Here is a 24,996-nt window from a genome sequence, read left to right as displayed (position 1 = left end):
ATTCTCGCATTACAGGCTGTGACTGAGAGGTACCATAAGGATCAGTACTTTGGCCACAACTGTACAGAATATATATCAATGAAATGGATGTGGAGACCAAATACAATATTTCCATATTTGCATAGAAGATAAAGTTAAATAGGAGTGTTTTGTTATGAGGGAGATGTAAAAGTGAGTTTGCACAGGCTTAGCGATTGGGCAAGAACATTGCAGATGAAATATATGTGGAATATTGTGAGGTTAGCCACTTTGGTAGCAAGAATGAATGTGTAGAATATTTCTTAAATGATGACAGGTTTGAAAGTGTAGCTGTGCAAAGGGACTTGGGAGTCCTCAACAATATGTCACTGAAGCCTAACGTGCAGATTGAAGCAGGCTATTAGGAGCGCTAATGGAATGTTAACCATTATCACAAGGGGATTTGTGTACAGGAGGGATGAAGTCTTGCTTCAAATGTACAGAAGCTTGGTTAAGCCACATCTGGAGTACTGTGTGTAGCTTTGGTCTTTTTAACTCAGGAAAGATATTATTATCATGTGGGGAATGCAAAGAAGGTTTACCAGACTTGTTCCTGGGATGGCAGGGACTGTCTTATGAAGAGAAATTGGGCAAACTTGGTCTGTATTCCTTAGCAATTTCAAAAAATGAGAAATGATCTCATGGAAACCTACAAAACACTTAAGCAGATAGATAGGGTAGATTCAGGGAAGATGTTTCCACTGTTTGGGGAGTCTAGAAGCAGGAGGCACAATTTAGAGGATATAAATAAGATATCACTTTTTAAAATCTGTTTACTCAGAGGGTTATGAGTATTTGGAATTCTGTGCCCCAGAGGGAAGCAGTGCCTTTCTTATCTCATACACTCTCTAAAGTGGAAGTTGATAAATTTTCATTCATCAATGGTATAATCTGTTAAGGAATAGTGTGGGAATAGGGATTGAAGTATTTGTTCAGTCGTGATCCCATTGAAAGTTCGAACAGACTCAATGGGCTTAATGGCTTACGCTTGTTCTTAACAATGTCAGTTTATATCCTAGGATTTTTGATATGTTTTCTATATTTCCCTTCAACAAGAATTCCCTTCCACTTTGGCTGATAGGGCCTTCAACTGTGTCAGTTCAATTTTCCATACTTACTTCCTTCCTCCAAGAACCCCAATAAGGCTGTCCTTCTCTTTTTCCACCACACCAGCATCCATATTCAATAGATTATTCTCCACCTCCACCATGTTACCACTGTCAAACACATCTTCCTCTCCTCTCACATTTCAAAAGTACTGTTGCTACCTTATCATTTGATCCACTCCTCCACCATGTCCAAACCTCCCCCCCCCCCCGCCACCTTAAGCTCCCCACCTTGCCAAGGCATATTATCATCCAAGCACAGCAAATGCAAATCTTGCTCTTTTCGCTCTTCCCTTCCCAATATCCAGGACTCGCAGAAACTCCATCCAGCTCAGACAGTAAGTTACAAGTACCTTTCTTAACTTAGCATACTGTATTCAACACTCATGATAGACCTCCACTACATTTAGGAAACTACACAAAAATAGAGAACTGTTTTGTGTAACACCATATTCATTATGCAAGAATGATACTAAGTGTCTAGCTGTGTTATTTCCTGCCACACTTCCACACTCACCTCTCTATCTTTGGCCCAAAAACAGAAATTGCTGGACAACCTCAGCGGGTCTGGCAGCATCTGTGAAGAAAAAAATCAGAGTTAACGTTTCGGGTCTGAGACGTTAATTCTGATTTTTCTTCACATGTGCTGCCAGATCTGCTGACCTTTTCCAGCATCTTCTGTTTTTGTTCTTGACTTATAGCATCCGCGGTTCTTTCAGTCTCTAGCCTTGGCCTTGTGCACTTCTCAAATAAGCCCAACAACACGACTTTTAAAAAATATTATCGCAATTTACAGCATTCCAACCTCCCAGTTGCAATCAAAATTTTCATAATTTGTCTAAATGGCAACTGTTATTAATGATTCCATTACTCTCACTTACACCTGCTCTAGATCCAATTTTTTACTCTTGTCCCATTATGATCCCACTTCACCTTGCAGTATTATTTCTTTCGCTAGTTCACCTCTTATGTCTTCCACCCTTTTTTTTCCCTTTATTCATTAACGGCATCGCTGGCTAGGCAGCATTTATTGCCCATTCCTAATTGCCCAGAGGGCAGTTAAGAGTCAACGACATTGCTGGGGGTCTAGAGTCACATGTAGGCCAGAACAGGTAAGGATGGCAGTTTCCTTCCCTAAAGGACATTAGTGAGCGAGATAGGTTTTTCCATTCTAATCGACAATGGATTCGCAGTCATCATTAAATTCTTAATTCCAGATATTTATTGAATTCAAATTCCACCATCTGCCATGGTGGGATTCGAACCTGGGTCACAGAATGTTGTCTGGGTCTCTAGATTAACAGTCCAGTGATAATACCACCAGGCCATCGCCTCCCCTACTCTATCATAGACCTTCCTTTTCTTTCTTCCCCCTGCCCCTCTATCTGTCACTGTACCTGCTTTAAAACCTGCTGTATCTCCCAACATTTCCTAGTTATGACAGAAGATAATCAACTTCAAACGCTGACCTGAATTTACACGTCCCCAGCAATGGGAACCGGATTGAGGAATCCAGTGAAATAGTGAGGAGCCTCATCAGGATGGCTCCCTGTGCTATCCCGTTGACAGGCAATTTCTTTGTGGTGGGGCCTGATGAGGAGTGACTGCCCACTCTATAGAGCCAGGTGGTCAATTAGCATAATTAAGCATCAGTTCAGCGCCATTCTGCAAGGGCACCAGGATTTTGCCAACAGCAGGGCAAACCTCCAATACATTGCCCAAGGTAGGCCACCAGCTTAATAAAGGTGGCCTTACTGCAGCAACCAGAGTGTATTAAAGAACTAAAGGTTCAAAAGGAGGACTGCTCTTGCAGCCAAAATGTTCTCTCAAGAGGGCTTTTCCTTTGCTCCAAAGTCCTGTGAATTCTTAATCTTTTTTCAGTTACCTGCTGGAGTCTTGAAGCTGAGCCAGCAGCATAAGAATCTTGTCTGATCTCATTAATTGTTTGGTGGCCCACAGACAGACAGTTGGGAGAATGGCAAAGTTAAAATTGCAAAAATGCTCCTGTTTCCAGCAAGAGTGGGCTCAGGGATTGCTTTTAACCACACGATTGGGCTCCTAATACCTGAGGTAAAATAAAGATGGTAACTCTGTTTCTCTCTCCACAAATGCCACCTAACTTGTTGAATATATGCAGAATTTTCTATTCTTCTATGGAAATTTACCCAGGTTCTCTCCTTGTTTTCCAATTAACTTAATTCAGCATAAGTGAGGCAGGTAGAGGGATCCTACATTCAAGAACAGAGGAGCTTTAGCCCTTGACCTTGACCAACAGGTACAAAGTACTTGCTCCCTGTGTGGATGAGGAACAGGGCTGCAGGGAGGATGAGCCAGCTGACCATGGCACCATGGCACAGCAGACTATTCAAAAGGGGGGAGCAAAAAGACAAGTGGTAATTTCAGGGGATTCTATAATTAGGGGAATAGATAACATCTTTTGTAAGCAGAATGGAGAGTCTCACATGGTACATTGCCTGTCTGGTGCCAGGGTGCGGGACATCTGTGATCGGCTTGAATGGATATTGGAGAAGAAGGGGGAGGATCCATTTGTTGTGGTCAAGGTCGGGACAAACAATATAGGCAAGACCAGAAAAGAGGACCTGTTTAGGGGATTATCAGGAATTAGGAACTAAATTAGAAAACAGGTCCTTAAGCATCAAAATCTCCAGATTATTACCCGAGCCATATGCAAACTGGCATAGGAACGTGAGAATAAAGGAAATCAACACGTGGCTAAAGGAACGATGTGGGAAAGAGGGCTTCCATTTCTTGGGGCACTGGCATCAGCATTGGAATAGAAAGGATCTGTTCTGCTGGGACAGTCTCCACTTGAACCAAGCTGGGACTAATGTTCTAGTGAAAAGAGTAAATAGGCTGGTCAACAGGACTTTAAACTAGAAAGTGGCAGGGAATGGAATTGTAAAACTCCAAGAAATATAATGGCCAATTGGAAACAAAGCAACAGGTTAACATCTGGTTTCAACTGCACGGAAAAACGTGAAAAAAAAACAAGGAGAACTCAGGAGAGGTTATTAAAGTCTCCAGCACACAAAATAGGACAGAGTGTTTGGAAAGGCTTAAGAAACAGACTTCAAGCACACTGGATAAACAAATGATAATGAGAAGGACAGTCAAAACAGGACCGAAGGTGTTGTATCTGAATGCACGCAGTATACGAAATAAAGTAAATGAGCTTGTGGCGGAGTTTGAAATTGGCACGTATGATGTGGTAGGCATCACAGAGGTGTGGCTGCGAGGGGTTCAAGACTGTGATGCAAATATCCAAGGATATACATCCTATTGATAAGATAGGCAGGTGGGCAGAGGAGGTGGGGTTGCTTTGTTAGTACAAAATGAAATTAAATCAATAGCAAGAAACGAAATAGGATTAGATGATGTAGAATCTATGTGGGTAGAGTTGAGGAACCGCAAAGGTAAGAAAGAGATAATGATAGTTATATAAAGGTCTCCAAACAGTAATCAGGATGTGGGGCATAAGATACACCAGGAGATAGAAAAGGTGTGTAAGAAAGACAAGGTTACAGTGGTCGCGGGGGATTTCAATATGCTGGTGGACTGGGAAAATCAGGTTGGTAGTGAATCACAAGAAAAGGAGTTCGTGGAATGTCTATGAGATATCTTTTTGGAGCTGCTTGGAGCGGAGCCTACTGGAGAACATGCGATTCTGGATTAAGTGTTGTGTAATGAGGCAGACTTGATGAGGGAACTTAAGGTGAAGGAACCCTTAGAAGGCACTGACCATAATATGATAGAATTTACTCTGCAAATTGAGAGAGAGAAGGTGGAATCAGATGTAACTGTATTACAGTTGAATAAAGGCGACTATAGAGGCATGAGAGAGGAACTGACCAGAATTGACAGGGAGAGGACCCTAGCAGGAAAGACAGTGGAACAGCAATGGCAGGTATTTCTGGGAGTAATTCAGGAGACACAGCAAAAATTCATCCCTAGGAAAAAAGAAACATACTAAAGGGACGAAGAGACAGCATAAAAGCAAAAGAGAAAGCATATAATGTGGTCGAGGACAATGGGAAGCCAAAGGATTGGGAAGTCCTCAAAGACCAACAGAGGACAGCAAAAAGAGAAATGAAGAGGGAGATAATTAACTATGAAGGTAAGCTAGCCAGTAATATAAAAGAAGATTGTAAGAGTTTCTTTAGATATATAAAGGACAAAAAAAGAGACAAAAGTGGACATTGGGCCACTGGAAAATGATGCCGGAGAAGTAGCAATGGAGAGCAAAGAAATGGCTGAGGAACTGAATAAGTACTTTGCATCAGTGTTCACAGTGGAAGACATGAGTAATATCCCAAAAATTCAAGAGAGTTCAGGGCTGGAGTTGAGTATGGTGGCCAATACCAAGAAGGTGCTAGAAAAACTGAAAAGTCTGAAGGTGGATAAACCACCTGGACCAGATGGACTACACCCCAGAGTTCTGAAAGACACAGCTGAAGAGATAGTGGAGGCATTAGTGGTGATCTTCCAAGAATAACTGGAGTCAGGGAGGGTCCCAGAGGGCTGGAAAATCACTAATGTAACCTTCCTGTTTAAAAAGGGAATAAGACAAAAAGATGGGAAATTACAGGCCGATTAGCTTGACCTCGGTCGTTGGTAAGATTTTGGAGTCCTTTGTGAAGGGTGACATTTCTGAGTACTTGGAAGTGCATGGTAAAATAGAACAAAGTCAGTATGGTTTCATCAAGGGGAGATCAAGCCTGACAAATCTGCTAGAATTCTTTGAGGAGGTAATGAGCAGGTCAGACCAAGGAGATCCAATGGATGTTACCTACCTGGGCTTCCAGAAGGCCTTTGACAAGGTTCCGCACAGGAGGCTGCTGATGAAGATAAGGGACCATGGCATTAGAGGCAAGGCACTAGTATGGATAAAAGATTGGCTGTCTGGCAGAAAGCAGAGAGTGGGGATAAAAGTGTCCTTATAAGGATGACAGCTGGTGACTTGTGGTATTCCACAAGGGTCAGTGTTGGGACCATAGCTTTTCATTTTATACATTAATGATCTAGATGAAGGAACTGAGGGCATCCTGGTTAAGTTTGCAGATGATAAAAACATAGATGGAGGGACAGGAAGTATTGAGGAGGTGGGGAGGCTGCAGAAGGATTTAGACATGTTAGGAAAGTAGGCAAAGAAGTGGCAGATGGCATACAATGTGGGAAAGTGTGAGGTCATGCACTTAGGCAGGAAGAATAAAGATGTAGACTATTTTATAAATGGGGGGGATATTCAGAAATCTGAAGTGTAATGGGACTTGGGAGTCCTAGTCCAGGATTCTCTTAAGGTAAACTTGCAGGTTGAGTTGGTAGTTAGGAAGACAAATATATTATTGACATTTATTTCAAGAGGACTAGAATATAAAAGCAGGGATGTACTTCTGAGGCTTTACAAAGCTCTGGTCAGTCCACATTTGGAATATTGCGTACAATTTTGGGCCCAATACCTCAGGAAGGATGTACTGGCCCTGGATCAGGTCCAGAGGAGGTTCACGAGAATGATCCCAGGAATGAATGGCTTAACATATGAGGAATGTTTGAGGTCTCTGGGTTGATACTCGATGGAATTTTGGAGGATGAAGGGGGATCTAATTGAACCTTGCAAAACACTGAAACTGGACAGAGTGGAAGTTGGGAAGATGTTTCCATTGGCAGGAGAGACTAGGACCTAAGGGCACAGCCTTAGGGTAAAGGGGAGACCCTTTAGAACAGAGATAAGGAGAAATTTCTTCAGCCAAAGAGTAATGAATCTATGGAATTCATTGCCACAAAAGGCTGTGGAGGCTAAGTCATTGAGTATATTTAAGGCAGAGATAGATAGGTTCTTAGTTTTCAAGGGAATAAAGAGTTATACGGAGAAAGCAGGAGAATGGGATTGAGGAATTTATCAGCCACGGTCGAATGGCAGAGCAGACTCAGTGGGCTGAATGGCCTAATTTCTGCTCCTATGTCTTATGGTCTTATGGTCTAAGATAATGTGCCCATTGTTGGAAACTCTGGCTATGAGTTGAAGAAAATCTACATAACAGTAAGTGGTTTCAGCTCAGAATTAGGGAATTGTATGCTTCATCACCAATAATTTTGAGATGATTGAAAGGTTGGTAATCAGGCGGCGGTCTTTTTCAGATAATTTGTAAAGGAACCAAACAGGATGGAAGGACACACTAAATTGTGATGTGTTAGCGTTTTCATGAATGCACTGCTGAATGAGTGATAGAAGCAAAACTAATTGCTAAATTTTAAAAGGGAGTTGGATATATTGAGAAGGAAAATATGCAGGGCTTTGGGTAAAGAGTTGTGCTATGGGAGCTGGTAAACAGTGTGTACAGGCACAATGAACCAAGAAGCCTTCTATACTGTGTGATTCTATGACTTGATATTCTGAGGATTCTGAGGATTCACTTGCAATTTTTTAAAACCAAAGGTCAGTTCCCAATTTCAGTTTTCTAAAGAAAATGATGTCCTTTCAACTCTAGCTTTTACAAAGAAGAAAATGTCTTTCCAAGACTTTATTCAGATCCTATAGTGCAAAGACATAAGGCAAAACAGCAAGAAAGATACAGAAATCAAAATGGAAGATTACACAATCTTTTAATACCAATTTACAGGTAAGAATCCCAATGAAAAGGAAAGACTCATTTTTCCAATCCCCCAGCTGCATCTCTGATACTTTTCATCCAATTTGTAGCCTTTGCGAGGTTACCAATGGAAATTATTTTCACATACTTACAAAATATTATTTTGTAGCTTTATTAATTGCATACATTGTCTTTGGTAGATTATTCAGGACAGCTTCACAGGAAGTTTCTATTCTTTCTTATCCACTCCTTCACTCCTGCCTCCTCAAATCCCCTGCCAAAATAATTCCCTTGGAACTGTAGTTTGTGAAGGATTGAAAATTATGAGGAAAAATTCAAGTACAGCCATGTGATATTCTCTGCCTTATTCTGCCTGCACAGGACAAGAGATGTAGGCTTACCTTGCTTTGATCGATTGATTGATTTATTGACACATGCATTTGTTACAAATATAAAGTGTTATATAATGTTGCTGCTCTCCAGTGCCATCTTACAACACAGAAGTAAAGCAGTCGTAGGGTATGAAAGTAGAAAGATGAAGTTAAAAGTTCAACGTTACAGTCCTTCAGAGCAATGCAGTGGAAGTTCAGGTGATTAACCCTTAGAAATAATAAATAAGTTAAAAGGAAGCACTTGCCTTACACGAAATCTCAAGCCAAAGAAGTACTTATGATCTGTATTCACTAAGGATATGTAGGAACTATGGTACACAGCAAGACCTCATGAAAAACAGAAATGATGAAAGGATAATCTGTCTTAATGAGAGAAGTGTGGGTTTGTTCACATCGTTGATAAAAAAAATCGAAAAGCACGATATATTCTTCCAGCCTTGCAGCTTCTAAATATTAGGTGCAGCCATACAAGGATTATAGGAAGCATAGAGGCTACTGGAAGCAGTCAGAAAGACAAATGGCATGCTGGACTTCATTGCAAAAGTACTGAAGCACAATTATAAATAAATATTTTGACAGCTGTTTCAAGCTTTTGTGAGACTGGACCAGAAATGGTTTTGGTCTTCATTTCTAAGCAAGGCTACAGTTGGATTGGAGGATTGGGTAGTGAATGTTCTGTAGATGGGTTCCTGGGAGAGTTTTCCTAAGATGAGTGGCTGAGTAAATTTTGTTTACTGTCTGGAGTTTAAAATAATGAGAGCTCATCTCATTAAAACATACAATATTCTGAAGTGGATTAGCATGGTACGTGATGGAAGGATGCTTCCAGTGACTGTGCAATCTAGAGCATGGAGCACAATTGCAGAATAAAGGAGTGATCATTTAGGACTCAAATATGGGAAATTCCTTCAACAAAGATTTGTAACCCTTTGGTACTGTCTGTGGATGCTGTGATATGCTGTGGATACTCCATCATTAAGTATATTTAAGGTGAAAGACCACTAGACCATAAGAACAGGAGCAGAAACACAAACAGAAATTGCTGGAAGAGCTCAGCAGCTTTGGCAGCAGCTGTGCAGAGAAATCAGACTTAACATTTCGGGTCTAGTAGTCCTTCTTCAGACCTTCCTCAGTTCTGAGGAAGGGTCACTTGACCTGAAACATTAACTCTGATTTGTCTCCGCTGATGCTGCCAGATCTTCAGAGATGTTCCAGCAATTTCTGTTTTTGTTTCTGATTTACAGAATCCACAGTTCTTTCAGTTTTAAGTTATAAAAGGACCAGATGGAAGTCATTCCACCAGTCAATGAGATCATAGTTGATCTGATAACCTTCAACTCAGGAAATTAAAGAACAGGTGAGTCTCACATCAATGGTAGGGAGACTACTGGAGAAAATTCTAAAGGTGAGAATTAACATCCACTTGGAAAGGCATGGGTTAATTAGGAATACTCAGCATGGCTTTGTCGGAGAGACATCATGCATAACAAATTTGCTTGAACTTTTCACAGATGTGATCATGTGTGTGGATGAGGGAAGTTCAGTCGATGTAGTTTATATGATAACAAGGTGTTGAGCTGGATGAACACAGCAGGCCAGGCAGCACCAAAGGAGCAGGAAAGCTGACGTTTTGGGTCTGGACCCTTCCTCTGAAAAAAAAATTCTGAAGAAGGGTCCAGACCCGAAATGTCAGCTTTCCTGCTTCTCTGATGCTGCCTGGCCTGCTGCGTTCATCCAGCTCCACACCTTGTTATCTCAGATTCTCCAGCATCGGCAGTTCCTACTATCTCTGATGTAGTTTATATGGATTTTAGCAAAGCTTTTGACAAGGTCCTACATGGGAGACTGATTGAGAAGGTTAAAGCACATGTAATACAGGGAAATTTAGTGAGATGGAACGGGATCTGGCTTAGTAATAGGACACAAAGGGTAATGGTAGAAACATGTTCGAGTGACAGGAGGCCAGTGTCTAACAGTGTAACACAAGGATCAGTACTGGGACCTTTGTTTTATTCATTCATGGGATGAAGGTGTCACTTGCTTGGCCAGCATTTATTGCCATCTCTAATTGCCCAGAGCGTAGTTAAGAATCAACCACATTGCTGTGATTCTGGAGTGACATGTAGGCCATTGCCTCCCCATATTGTCTGTTTTATATAAATATATATATGATGAAAATGTGGGGAATGTTAAGCAAGTTTGCAGCCAACTCCAAGATTGGTAGAATGGTAAATAGTGAAGAAGTTGTTAGGTTGGCATAAAACTGAAAGAACTGGGGACACTAAATCAGGAACAAAAACAAAGTTGCTGGAAAAAGCTCAGCAGGTCTGGCAGCATCTGTGAAGGAAAAAACACATCTAATGTTTTGGGTCTGGTGACCCTTCCTCAGAACTAGATAGGCTGGTCACATTGGCAGAGCAGTGGTAGATGGCATTTAACCCTGATAAGTGAGAAGTGATGCACTTTGGAAGAAATAAAATAAGGGAATGTTTAATGATTTATATAGAATTTATATAGAAAATATAGACAATTGGACATTTAATGAAACTCTCATACGAGTTTGCATGTGAGCATGTTAGCCTATGAGGTTGGCCATAAATCTGAATGCCAGCTGAATTGTGTAATCCTTGCTCTCCCTTTTCACATCAGTAAAACAGACCACACTAGCCAGAAATCCAACCCCACTATCTTCTGAAGTATAATTTTCATGCAATACTGTTCGATTGACTCACAAACAGGGATCATCATCATTAATTCACAGTTAGAGACCATTCACCCTGATAGATCTCATAACAAGTGGAACATTGTAAAAGCCTAGTAATGATAAGGTACTCAAATCTAAAAGATATGCTCAAGCCCATTTACAAGTTAGAGTATTGGTAATAGACCTGTAAAAGTACCAGGTGCCCACATTCAAAAATGGAACAATATTGATTCTCATAGGCAGTGATATTAATATTTGAAATGAAAACAGAAAGTGCTGGAGAAATTCAGCAGCTCTGGCAGAATTTCAGAAGAGCTCTAAAGAAGTGTAATGTTGGACTAGAAATATTAACTCTCTCCACACTTGCTGCCAGACCTGCTGAGATTCTCCAGCACATTTTGTTTTTCTTTCAAATTTCCAGGATGTGCAAAAAATTGCTTTTATTATCATTAAAATTTGATTCTTCATACTTATGTACATGCTGTATTATAATTGAATTACAGTATATTAAATTTATTATGTCATAGAAGTTGGGATAAAATGAGCTAGAAAATTCAAGGTCCCAAGAATAAAGTAAAATTAAAGTCACCAAGGTCCTACTGAACCATAAGACTGCTCTCTCATTAGAGAGAGAAAACTGGTGGGGGTTAAATCTGAGGGTCGCATGCCTTAGGCGAGGAGAAAGGTTGAGAAGGAGAATCCTTCAAGGTAACCTCAGCTGGTTCAGAAATTGAACCCATGTTATTGGTATCACTCCACATCATAAACTGGCTGTCCAACCAACTGAGCTAACCAACCCCCTCCCATATTGCTTGGGTGAAAGTACCTACTAGATTCTTTAAGATCTGCTCAAAATGATTACAAGAAGACACATGCACTTCAATATATAGCTAATTTATTAGCTCAATCTACTTAATATATATTCAAACTAACAAGTGAATCTCTTTGCTTAAACTACTTTGTACATGTACACACTAATGAGTCACTACCTTGTCTTCATGCTTTGGGAATTTGAATGGCTGGCATTTGGTGCTCTGTCTCAATAGTCTCACGAACCCCAGTCCAATGGTAAAGGTCTGTGGCCGCAGTTCCACAAACCTGGTTCAATGGGGAAATGGCTCTCCCCAAATTAGTACTATTCTGAATCTGATATAATGTGCTGCATTGCCATTCCTGAGCTCTTTCCCAAACATTTCTCTGTACTTAGTGGTCACAAGTAAATCCAGGTGTTGCTGCAAAATAGCCTGTTCCCAAGTCAAGGCAAGGTCATTGCAGTTACTGTCCAGCCACAACAGGCTGCTTCCATATATTTTCTTTCAACTGCTTATTGCCATGTCCATTGAACTCTTAACAATCAACTCTTAATGATCTGGTTTGGAGGAATCATTCTTGACCCTAACACTACACCTCCTGAGAATAAGTACATGCATTTTGTTGGACAAATACCCTATAAAATAGGATTTCAGTCATGTTGAGAAATGGGCAAATAAATGTAATCAATCAAGATTGAAAAAAGTACATTAAGTGTGATTAGAACGCTGCCCTTTTACTCTGTAATTTGCACTGAACTATTTTAAGGCTGTAGGCATTAGGTACAGTGCCATGTTAAGAGTTTTACTTCTGAAAATACCACTCTGCCAGGATATTTGTTTAGGAATCCAATTGTTTGTATATTGCACATGGACTGTACAATGATTGACTTATAGGGTCTAATGCCTTTCCTAAATCTACATCTTTGTAAACTTGCTTTTAATCGTGGATCATCTACAGATCACAAAAATCTTGCAGATGATTTTGGATCCAGTAATGTCTAATGAGGCAGGTTTAATAAATGCTCTTGTAGCATTATAAGAGTCAGGGTAAAATATTCCCTGAAAGACTTTGATCATAACAGGGTGGAATTTAGCATTCAGCATGAGAGTAAGAACACTGGCTCAGGCCTGGTTGTGCTAAGTTTGAATAAGGGTCATTATACAGGAATATATGTAGTGTTGGCTGGAATGGACTGGGAAGGGGATTTAGCAGAAAAGAAGTTTGAGAAGCAATGACTGACATTTAAAAAGATGGTTCATGGCTAACAATAAAAGTGTATCCCAGCGAGAAAGAATAATTCTAGCAAGAGGATAAGCTGACCCTGGTTAACAAGTGAAGTTAAAGATCGCATGAAATAGCGAGAAAAAAATTGCACATTGTGGCAAAGATTAGTAAACAGCCAAAGGATTGGAAAAGTTTGAACAACCAACAAAAGATGACCAAAATAATAAAGAAAGAGAAATAAGCTGTGAGGGTAAACGTACAAGAAATATTAAGATGCAAAGAAAGAGCTTTTATAAAATGCAAAAAGGAAGAGACAGACTAAAGTGAAGCTCGGCCCCTTAGAGAATGAGGCTGGAAATATAATAGTGGAGAACCAGGAAATTGCAGAGGAGTAAATAAATATTTTATATCAGTCATCACAATAGAAGCCACAAATAGCATTCCAGCGATACTAAATAATCAAGGGGCAAAATGGGGGAGAGGAAATAAATGCAGTAATTTCCATTAGAGGTATGAGGTATTAGTAAGATTACATCTGAAAAACTGTGCATAGTCCTGGTTCCCATACTTGCAGAATGATCCATAGAATAGAATCTCTACAGTGTCAAAACAGGCTGTTCGGCCCAATGAGTACACACAAGCCCTCTAAAGAGCATCACACACAGACCCATCCCCCTACCCTATATTTCCTCATGGCTAACACATCTAATCTACATATCCCTTGATGCTACAGGGCAACTTAGCATAGCCAATCCACCTAACATGCACATCTTTGGAGTGTAGAAGGAAACCAGAGTATCCGAAGGAAACCCACGCACAGATATGGGGAGAATTTGAAAACTCCACACTGACAGTCTCCCGAGGTCCCTGGCACTATGAGGCGGCAGTGCTAATCGCTGAGCCATCATACTGCCCCTGACATTAATACATTGGAAGCAGATGAGAGAAGGTTTACTAGACTAATGTCTGGAATCAGTGGATTGCCTTATGCATAAAGGCAATAGTTTAGGCCTATATCCTCTGGAGTTTAGAATAGTCAGAGTGCCTTAATTGAAACATACAAGATCCTGTGGAGACTTGTCCTAGTGGACATGGAAAGAATGTTTCCTATTATGAGAAAATGTAGAACTTTAAAAATGAGGAGTTACCCATTTAGTAGCTAAGTGGGCTAAGAATCTTTGGAATTCCATTCCTCAAAAGGCAATGGATGCAAAATGTTTAACTATTTTTAAGGCAGAGGTGGGTAGATTCTTGATCATCACAGAGAAGAAAGATTATTGGGAGTATGGAGGAACGTAGAGTTGAGGTTATAATGAGATCAGCCATGATTCTATTGAATGGCTGTGCAGGCTGGAAGTGTTGAGTAGTCTACTCTCATTCCTTGGTCATACGGAAATAAAATATTAAGGAAACTAATGGGGTTAAAAGCCAATAAGTCACCTGTACCTGCTGGGGATGCATCTTAGGGTATTAAAGGGAGTAACTACAGAAATAGTGGATACACTGGTAGTAATCTTCCAAGAATCCTTAGGTTCTGGAAAATTCCCAGATGATTGAAACACTACAATGTAACACCCTTATTGAAACAGGGAAAGAGGCAAAAATCAGGTAACTATATACAAGTTAGCTTAACGTCTGTTAAAACCTATTTTTAAAGGATGTATTGGTAGAGCATTTGAAAATACATAATGCAATCAAACAGACTCAGCGTAGCTTAATAAAAGAGAAATCATGCCAGACTTTTTTAATAGAATTCTTTGAGGAAGTAACAAGCAGGATAGATAAAAGAGAATCAGTAGATGTAATATATTTTGATTTCCAACAGGTGTTCCATGAGGTACTGCATATTAGGCTACTTAATAAGATAAGTGCCTATGGTGTTGATGATAGTATATTAGCATGGATAGAGGACTGACTAACTAATAGAAGGCAGAGGTTTGTGAAAACATTTTCACGATGGCAACCTGTAACTGATGGAACATCACAGGAATTGGTAATGAGCAGAAATAAATTGCAATATATGAATGATTTGGAAGAAGGAAGTGAATGTACTGTTGCCAAATTTACAGGTGACAAGAAATGGCCAGAAGGCTATGGTGAGGATGCCACAAAGGGTCTATGGAAGGATACAGCCAGATTGAAGGAATGAAGAAAAACTTGCAATAAATGGAATATAATGAGGTAAAATGTAAAGTTATGTAGGAAGAATAGAGGAGTTTTTTTTTTCATAGAATCCCTACAGTGTGGAAACAGGCCCTTTGGCCCAACAAGTCCACACTGACCCTCAAAACATCCCACCCAGACTCATCCCCCTATAACCCACCTAATCTACACATCCCTCAGTACTATGGGCAATTTAGCATGCCCAATCCACCTCTCCTGTACATCTTTATACTGTAGGGTGAAACCAGAGCACCCAGAGGAAACCCACACAGACACGGACAGGATGTGCAAAGTCCACAGACAGTCGCCCAAGGGTGGAATCGAACCCAGGTTGCTGGTGCTGTGAGGCAGCAGTGCTAACCACTGAGTCACCACACTGCCCTGCATGGTGAATATTATTTAAGTGAAGACAGTCTGCAAAAAGCAACAACAGAGGCCTCATCCATGAAAATCTAATGTCCATCTTCAACAGGAAGGCAATTGGAATGTTCGCCTTTATTTCAAAGGGAATGGAATATAAAAAATAAGTAAGTCTTGCTAAAGCTATATGAGATACTAGTTAGACTGCACCTGGAATACCGTGAATAGTTTTGGTCTCCTTATCTAAAGAAAGATGTTGACACTGTGGAGGCAATTCAGAGAAGGTTCTGAGTATGCAGGGGTTGGGGGAGGGTGGTCTCTCTGAGGAAATTTTTAGTAGGTTTGGCCTGTCCTCATTGGAGTTTAGAAGAATGAGAAGTGACCTGATTGAAACATACAAAATTCTTAGGGAGGTTGACAGGACAGATGCTGAGAGGCCGGTTCCCATCATTAGAGAGTCTAGAAGCAGAGGCCGTAATCTCAGAATAAAGGGGCACATAGTTAGTACAGAGATGAAGAGGAATTTCTTCTCTCAGAGGGTAGCGCATCTGTGTATTTCTTCACCACAGAGGGCTGTTGAGATTGGGTGTTAAGTATATTCAAGATAAACTTCTAGTTAGCAGCAGAATCAAGAGACAGATGGAAAAAGTAAGAAGGTGGAGTTGAGGATTATCAGATCGACCATAATCTCACTGAACGGCAGAACAAACTCAATGGGCCATACAGCTTACTTCTGCTCATATGTCTTATGGTCTTATGCAGAAACATAAATTACTTTCTTTTTAATCCCTGATATCTGATATGAATCCTATTTTTGGCTAAATTAAATATTGTATGGGGGAATAATACAGCAAGTTAATAAAGACTGAAAGGTCTACTTTATAAATTAGTTTGATTAAGGCTGGGAGTTTTTTTTTTCTCAATTTTCAGTATTTCTTGGTTTAAAAAAAATCTTCTCTGCTGCCTCTTCCTTGAAAATCTATGGGTAAAGTTTAAATTATAATCGAATGTGCAAAAAATCGTGAAAATTAAAATGGATTATAATTAGAGTACCATTCTAACTGAGTTCTAGAATACCAATGTTTAGTATCACATCAAAGGTTATGGATTCCTCCCAACAATTAATACCTAGTTTTCATGATGCCAATGATGTTCTTCCATTTTGTTCTGAAACTAAACTCTTGATTATTTATTTTTTAGAAAGAGTAGAGAAAGACGTTGGCAGTGAAATACAAATCAATCAATACTTCAAAACAATTTCCAACAAATTGCAACCTGTTTTCTATGCTTCCAGACTTTCTTGACCATTGATGACAGAGTAGAATGGAAAAATGGATGTCAGCTTTCTGTTATGGTCTAAGGCTGAACTAAGATTTCCCCAATCCCCCCACCACCGCTGCCCCCCACCCACCCCCCCGACTTTAAAACTAAAAGTATCAAGCAAGGATTTACTATCATCACGAAAAAGAATGAGAGTGATTAAACATTACACAATTAAAATAAAACACAAAAAGGATGAAAAAAGTCTTCATTTTCACATAGATGTATGTGCCAACATTTCACCATTTACAGATGTAATTACGTGATTGTACAACACTTTAAGATTGAGTTCTATTAAATGCAATAAATTACATTTAATACAAGTCTATACAAAGCTTTTAAACAGTGCAACTTACCCACACTATTAATCTTATGGGCCAATTATGATTTTTTATGTAAATGTAATGAGTCACATCAACAATAAAAAGAAGTTGTTGGTCATAGTGACTTGCTGCAATGTGCTTGCATAAATGGCATCACTTTGGATTTACATTGGTTGCAAGAGGTGAAAAGTGAACTTTCCAAAGAAAACTTGTCTTTGTGTTGGTGAAGAGAAAAAAAATTCCACAGTTCTCCAACTAGCATTTAAAAAGTACAATAATCAGTTAGACTCTAAATATGCGCAGACACAGATTGCCAGACAAGAGGAGAATACAAAACAATCAGCATTACACTTTATCGATATTGTTTCAGCAGAGTTCTGTCTTAAACTAATATCTTCAATTTTAAAAAATCTTGTGATAATACTGATTATAAACTGATTATTAAATATCATCTCATAGATTAAAGCAATGAATATCATTTTTGCTGAATAGCTGAATGACTTGCGAATCACTTTGGTATTTGAGTTACAATATCATCCGCATGTATGAAAGTTTAATAAAAAAAGGTATATTGCAGCTTAAATGTGAATAATCCTACTTTTATGAAATTTATGATTCAGAGCACTGGAATTGATAAAATTTGCTCCAAAATTGCTTTAGACTTGAACATTTCTAAGTACATAAAGAATTCCTGGGGTGAAGGAAATGTCGTTGTGCCAATCAGCAGTTGGGTTAAAATGATTGAATTCCTTTTAAGTGGTAGACGGGCTTGTAAAAAAGAAGCTTTTTTGTCTTATGGAGGCAGGCAGCTGAAGTGAAAACATTATTTAAATTCTGATTGCACACACAGGCTGAACTAGCTGCATCCTTGCAACCTAAGCACAGCCCCAAGGGAAGATACTCTACTGACAAATTAATACCTTAGAGAAAAGATCAGAATGGTGGCAATGAACTCATTTCTTCCTCCCAATAATAAAGAATGGCTTTTTCCTTTACCAATCGGTGATTGTTGCCATGGCGACTTGGACTTACCTCATTGCTTCACGAAGTGCTCCTCGCTCACTGAGAGTGGTGTGTTTGATGTCATCAAAATTATTCTCCAGCTTCTCATGGCTCTGGAATAAACCAGGTAAAAACATTTTCCTTTAAGTACTTACTTTCATGCTCGCATTTTAAAACAGATCCCCTTTTCTACCAACATATTCTCTCAAGTCTTTCCATTGCATAATCAAAATTGACATTATAAACCTGCCAAAAGTCAATCTTATTCACAATGTGGTTGTCATGGAAATCTTATCACTAACTCACCATGTATGAGAGGGACACATACGAGAAGACAGCCATGGATATCTGATTGCAAATATCTCATTTTATTACAAACCTTAATGTGCGAAACATATAAAACTATTTATGTCATGCTTACTTTTATTTAAATAGTTTGCCTTCCCTAAGGCATTTGTCCACTAACTTGGAAAACCAGCTGCTTTAGAGTCAGTGTTTGTATACTGGGTGTAATGTAAATATCTCCAGGACAAGATGAATCAGAGAAATATAAAAGGTAAACAAAAACACACAGACAATAACAATGTTTATACTCGTCGTGCATACTCTTTTGAGTTTTAGAATAAGAGAGAGACACTTTTAAAAGTGTCAGGACTCCATAGAAGTGTTAATTTACCTATAATTGAAGAAAGATATTTTTTAACTGAAGTGGGAAAATATTCAGCGCAGCAGAATGCAAAAAGCCAAACCATAAACAAGATCTTATGCATAAAGAGTATGTACAAAATGTGAGTAATCTCTTCCAACCTCTTCCCTTGGGCGGAAGATACAAAAGTTTAAACACACGTAGCAACAGATTCAAGAACAGTTTCTTCCCCGCTTTTATTAGACTTTTCAATGCACCTCTCAAATTTTAAATTTAATATTGATCTTGCTCTTTGTGCACTTTCTCTGCAGCCATAACATCGTATTCCTCACTCTGTTCTATTACACTAATGCACGTTGTATGGTATCATCTGCCTGCACTGCACACAAAACAAAACTTTTCACTGTACCGAGGTATATATGACAATAATAAATCAAATTAAATCAAAATAAAATAATTGAATGGGGGTGGGGATTTTGGGGAGAAGGCAAAAGAGAAGTAGAACATTGAACAAAACATTTTAAAGCAAAACATAAGGTTACAGTTGGGTTACATCGAATTCAGAATAATTTGAAGATTATTCAGATTTATTGCATTGTGTCACATCTCTTCCTGCACAACCGCTTGTGCAACACTAGATGTGATGATGCACTTATTTGTATATCGCTGAATCACAACTTCCCATGAATGTGCATAGCAATCACAAAGGCCTGCAGCATCTGGCTTATCACTATATTCATAATAGAAAAATGCTTCCAATCTCATTTTCTTCGTCTTTAGCAGAACATAAACCTGACTTCCATTAACCCAAGAAAGCACTGAAAAAAAGAAGCACATTTGCCATCTCTTCCTTCAATATTCACAGAAGGTCAGGTGCAGCAGACGATTTGTCGTTCTCAATCCTCAGCAATTTGGAATTCAGAAAGATCTCTGATGTAGTTTGGGGAAAATAAAGTGGGACTCAGTAAAAATATTTTACGAATGGATACCATTGTTATCCAGAGGATGAAGGTCTGATCACATATCTATGCCATCAGTTAATACTGTGTATATCCACCCTTGTCACTATCTGTGTCTCAGCTCAGCTATTGATGAAACCCTGAGTCATTAGCTCCAAATGTGGCCATTCTAATACAGTCATGGCTGCCTCCTGTTGCCCACATTGTTCCCACACTGAGTACAATAGGCCCCAAAAAATGCCACTGAAAACACCCCTGCTGACCCAATCTCTGGAAACCCTGAGGAAATTAAGTCCTCTCAGCCAGTAGGAAACCTGCTAGAGTGGCTCCCCGTTCCATGGAGGACACTTAGTTCCAGGATTTGCCTCAGTAGTTGGGCAGGCTTGGTTCTGGTAGCCACAATGGAATTCCATCCCTGAGAACTACCAGCCAGTCTCAGTTCCACAATGCTGGAAATACACTTTGACTTTCATCACGGATCATTATTGAATCACTGTAGTAAGGTAAGTGATGGGAGCTTGGGAAGGCAGTAAGGGGTGGGGTAGGGGTGGGTCAGAGGAATAGGCAAATGGGTGGCTCTGAGCAGAACCACCCATTCCTAACGCAAGACCCTTGACTGGACACTAGATAGGTTGGGAACTTTTCTCACTGGGGTATAGGAAGTTGAGAATGACCTTACAGAGGTTCATAAAATATAAAGAGCATAGACGAGATAAATAGCAAAGGTCTTTCTCTTAGGGTAGGGATGTTGAAAACTAGAGGGCATATTTTTAAGGTGTGAGGAAAAGGATTTAAAAAGAGGCTTGATGGGCAACTTTGTCACACAGAGAGTGGTTTGTATGTGGAATGAACTTTCAGAGGAAATAGCAGATGCAGGTACAGTTACGATATTTAAAAGATGTTTGGACAGGTACATGAATAGAAAAGATTTAGAGGGATATGGGGCAATTGCAGGCAAATGGGGCTAGTTTAGTTTGGGAAGTCTGGTTGGCATGGACCACAGGGTCTGTTTCCATGCTGTATGACTCATTGACGCCATGATTCCAAATACCAACCAGTCCCTCCCCACCCTGCCTCCACCCGACCCAGCCCAACTAGGCTGTTAGGTTTGCTGTTTGGTCTTCCATATGGCAAATTCACCACTCACTGTGAGTTCAACCAACACTCAGTCAGGAATGCCATCTGAACTTCCCTACTCTGACTTAATCAGGGTGAGGTAGGAGGCCTTCCACAACCCTCCCACCTGATCAAACAGTTACCCTGCCTCCAAGCTTGCTGCTCAGGGGTGGTTATCGACATTAGGTTCATCCATCGCCCTGTGCTTACTGACCTACCATGGCTCCCAGTGACTATAAAATTCTCATCGTTATTTCCAAATCCCTTTAAGACCTCCCCCACTTTCTTCTTGCTCTGACCTCTTCCAGACCCACAACCCTTCGAGATGTCAGGTGCTCATTTAATTCTGGCTCCCTAAGCATCCGTAATTTTAATTGCCTCACCAATGGAAGTTGCCAAGGCTCTATGCTCTGAAATTCCATTGTTCCATCTCTCCACCTCTTTTTCAATCTTTCCTCCTTTAAGATGCTCCTGAAAACCTGCAGCCAGCTGCTCTAGTTTCTCCTTATGCTGCTTAATGTAAAACTTTGTTTTAGAATGCTGCTGTATAGTGCCTTAGGATGTTAAAGTCAATACATAAATACGTGCTGTTGTTGCAAATGTGCTACCTGTCACAAACACTGCAGTTGTACTTGCCGATGACACAAATCTAGTGAAGGTGGTACATTGAAAAGCTGAGCAGGATAAGCTGCAGGAGATTTTGAATGTGTTTTGCAAGTAGGCAAACAGGATGCAGAGGAAACTAAATGTGAAGAAACACAAAGTTCTCCACCATGGGCCAAAAATACTTAGAGGACATTTCATCTGTGAGGCGCAGCAGTGAGCCTTAATGAATGGATCATCAAGAATATACATCCAAAAATGAAGCAAAAAGTGGAGATTTAAAGCTGAATTTGTGTAACAATTACAATGTGCCATTGATTATTCTGAAGACAGAATTGAAATGCTTATTTATTTTAAAATATTGAAACAATCACTTTTTATTTTGATCAAGTCTTGCATGAATAAACTCCAGTATTGCTGAGGTCAATAGCTAAAGAGTAGCTTATATCTATAGAATCTATAGCTATAGATTAGTTGGGGAATTTACAAAGGAATGCTCCCTGGTGTTTCTGTATTCGGAGTCATGCCAAGGTTGATAGGTATGATTTTGAGAGGTCAGTCATCATTGCTCCAGGGTTGAAGAATCATCAAATTTTTACAGTGCAATAGAGACCATTAGGCCCATCAAATCTGAGCCAACCCTCCGCACAGCATCCTGCCCAGACCCAGCCACAGATCCTATATCCCATAATGCTGAATTTACCATGGCTAATGAAACTTGCCTGCACATCCCTGGGCACTACGAGCAATTTACCATGGCCAATCCACCTAACCTGCACATCTTTGGACTGTGGCAGGAAATCAGAGCACCCAAGAGAAGCTTATGCAGACATGGAGAAAATGTGCAAACTCCACACAGTCACCTAAGGCTGGAATCAATCTGGGGTCACTAGAACTGTGAGGCAGCAGTGCTGACTGCTGAGCCACCATGCCACCCTAAACAGCAGAAATTCCTCAGAGAAGGATGTTCAGTGCAACAATCATCAAGTGCTTCACCAATTTTTGCCTTTCCTCCATCATAGAGGCAGCACAAGAACTGAGGAATAGAAAAAGGGAATTCCTTAACTAATAAGAGACAACAAGGTGCAGAGCTGGATGAACACAGCAGGCCAAGCAGCATCATAGGAGCAGAAAGGCTGACGTTTCGGGCCTAGAACCTTCATCAGAAATGGGGGAGGGGAAGGGGGTTCTGAAATAAATAGGGAGAGAGGGGGAGGTGAATAGAAGATGGATAGGGGAGAAGATAGGTGGAGAGGAAACAGACAGGTCGAAGAGGCGGGGATGGAGCCAGTAAAGGTGATTCCTTAACTAATACACTGGTTATGAGACATCATGGACAAGGACTTCAGCAATTCTTGGAGCAATTGCAGGTCATGTATATGTAGTTTTGGCAAGATGAAGAGTATCGTTTTCATAGCACATAGTATTGAAATTTATAATATATAAGCAGCCAGGGACATTTATTTCTACACTCAGGGAGTAAGAAGCAGGTTGGAAATTTCACAACCAAGCATGGTCCAAGGTATATGAGCAGGGGAGCAACCTTATTATGGGCACAGGACCTTCACAGCAAAGGACTATGAAACAGATCCAGCATAAGCCAGGCCAATATCACATAGTTAAGGGGGAAAATATTGAGGTAAATATTCATAGCTTATGCTAAACTGCAGATGAGCGCAGGTAGGTATATGAGGGAGAAATGATAGGCTGCTGAATCAGGGAATACTTAAGTAGCAACATCGCGTATATGGGCCAAGTGACTTAAATTTCAGTTCAGGATTTGGCTAGTGGATAATAAAAAATATTAAAAATAATTACATTCTTCAACATAATTATTAACTTAATTACCTAAATAGTATTTATATAGGTTATTCACCATTGGGAGTTGCCGCTCAGTCCCATCAATACATGCTATTATTTAAGCCCCTCCTTATCTAAAATGAATTCCATAACCGGTTATTTTGTAATTCTGTCTCCCTCAAATTTTTTGTATAGCTTCCCTGTAAATGTACTCATACTGTTCATTTCAACCACTCTCTTTCGTAATGAGTTCCACACTCTCACCATTCTTTAGGTAAGGAGGATTGTCTCTGATTTATTGGTGATTATCTCATATTAATAACCTCTTGTTACACTCTTCCCACAAGAGGAAACATGCTATCTCTAATCACTCTTTCAAAAGCTTTCAGAATTTTACAGACATCGACTTGGCCATCCTCATACCCAGCCTCCCAATCCTATCCTGACATAGACACACACAGTTTGGGTAACATCCTCGTAAATCTTCTCAGTGTGTCCATATTCTTTTCACAATATGGTGATCAGAACTGCACTCATTTTGTTCAGATGGTTTGCAGACAGAAATTCTATGAAAATACTGCAGCCAGTCTACTGGATAGAACATGAAAGTATAAGCTGGAAATAAGGTGTGATGAGCAGAAGACTCTGTGTAAAATGTCACTCTGTGCTATGGTGTAGCACAAAAGACTTCAACTGAAAATGGGAAAATGCCACCAAAGGTCTTAGGTAGGGAATTGTGCAGTGATGGGCCTTTGTGACAGCAGAAGGGTGACAAAGAGTGGGCTGCTTGAAACCCCCACACAGCCACCCACTGGGTCAGAGATCATTATATACATTAAACAGCAGTGACACAAATGACTGAAATAACAGAAATGTTGCAAACAACATCACCAAAAGATATTGATACTCTATGTTCATATAGGGACGATATTATTAAGTTGGAGAGGTATCAGAAAAGATTTACCAGGACGTTGTCGGGAATGGAGGGTTTGAGTTATAAAGAGAAGCTGGATAGGCTGGGACTTTTCTCATTGGAGCGTAGGAGGTTGTGGGGAAACCTTACAGAGGTTTATAAAATCATGGAGGATATAGATAAGGTGAATGGCAAGTGTTTTTTTCCCTAGCATGGGGAATTTCCAGACCAGGAGGCATATTTTTAAGGTGAGAGGAGAATGAGTTTAAAAAGACCTGAGAGGCAATTTGTTCTTACACAGAAAATGGTTTGTGTGTGGAATGATCTTCCAGAGGAAGCGGTGGATGTGGGTACAGTTGCAATGTTTAAAAGACATTTTGATAAGTACATGAATAAGAAATGTTTGGAGGGATATGGGCCAAGTGCAGGCAGGTGGTACTTGTTTAGTTTGCGATTATGGTTGGCATGTACTTGTTGGACCGAAGGACCTGTTTCCATGCTGAATGACTCTCTGACTCTATATCCAGAATCTCCCTCGGAAAATGCTCAAAATTGTCAAAATTTCAAGTTTCCTTAGAGCTTTGAAAAGTATTCCCACCCCCACCAACCAGAAAATATATTTTTCTCAGAACATTGAGAAACCCATTTGTCCAACTGTCCCCTTGCCCTTTGTCAAAACTGCCTCATGGCTGCTGCCAGCTACGTATTTTACATCTTGATGGTATAACTGCTAGTTCTCCAAAAGAAAAGATTAATCTTTAGGATTTTCTTGTTTTGAAAAATCTAACCTTGACTACCTTGATAAAAAAATAATCCCTCACAATCATTTTGTCCTCCTATTACTTCTAGTTTAATCTCCCTCTACTCTCTCATTCTTCAAAAGGACACATTAAAATCAAAGCTTGGCTGCCTATTCCAATGAAAGT

At 39.9% G+C, this 24,996-nt stretch overlaps 1 protein-coding gene across 1 annotated transcript in view; it reads right to left on the bottom strand.

The window, feature by feature from the left end:
- The window catches only part of dpyda.1 (dihydropyrimidine dehydrogenase a, tandem duplicate 1), a 619,381-nt gene that overhangs the window by 460,767 nt on the left and 133,618 nt on the right, over positions 1–24,996 (bottom strand). Inside the window, exon 3 of the mRNA XM_048601540.1 lies at positions 18,064–18,146. Coding sequence (XP_048457497.1) covers positions 18,064–18,146 — 83 coding nt within the window. The remainder of the gene's footprint in view (positions 1–18,063; positions 18,147–24,996) is intronic.

Source organism: Rhincodon typus, chromosome 10 (assembly GCF_021869965.1).
Source record: "Rhincodon typus isolate 14 chromosome 10, sRhiTyp1.1, whole genome shotgun sequence".
In the NCBI taxonomy this organism is placed as follows: Eukaryota; Metazoa; Chordata; class Chondrichthyes; order Orectolobiformes; family Rhincodontidae; genus Rhincodon; species Rhincodon typus.
This window is presented reverse-complemented; position numbering and strand designations above follow the sequence as displayed.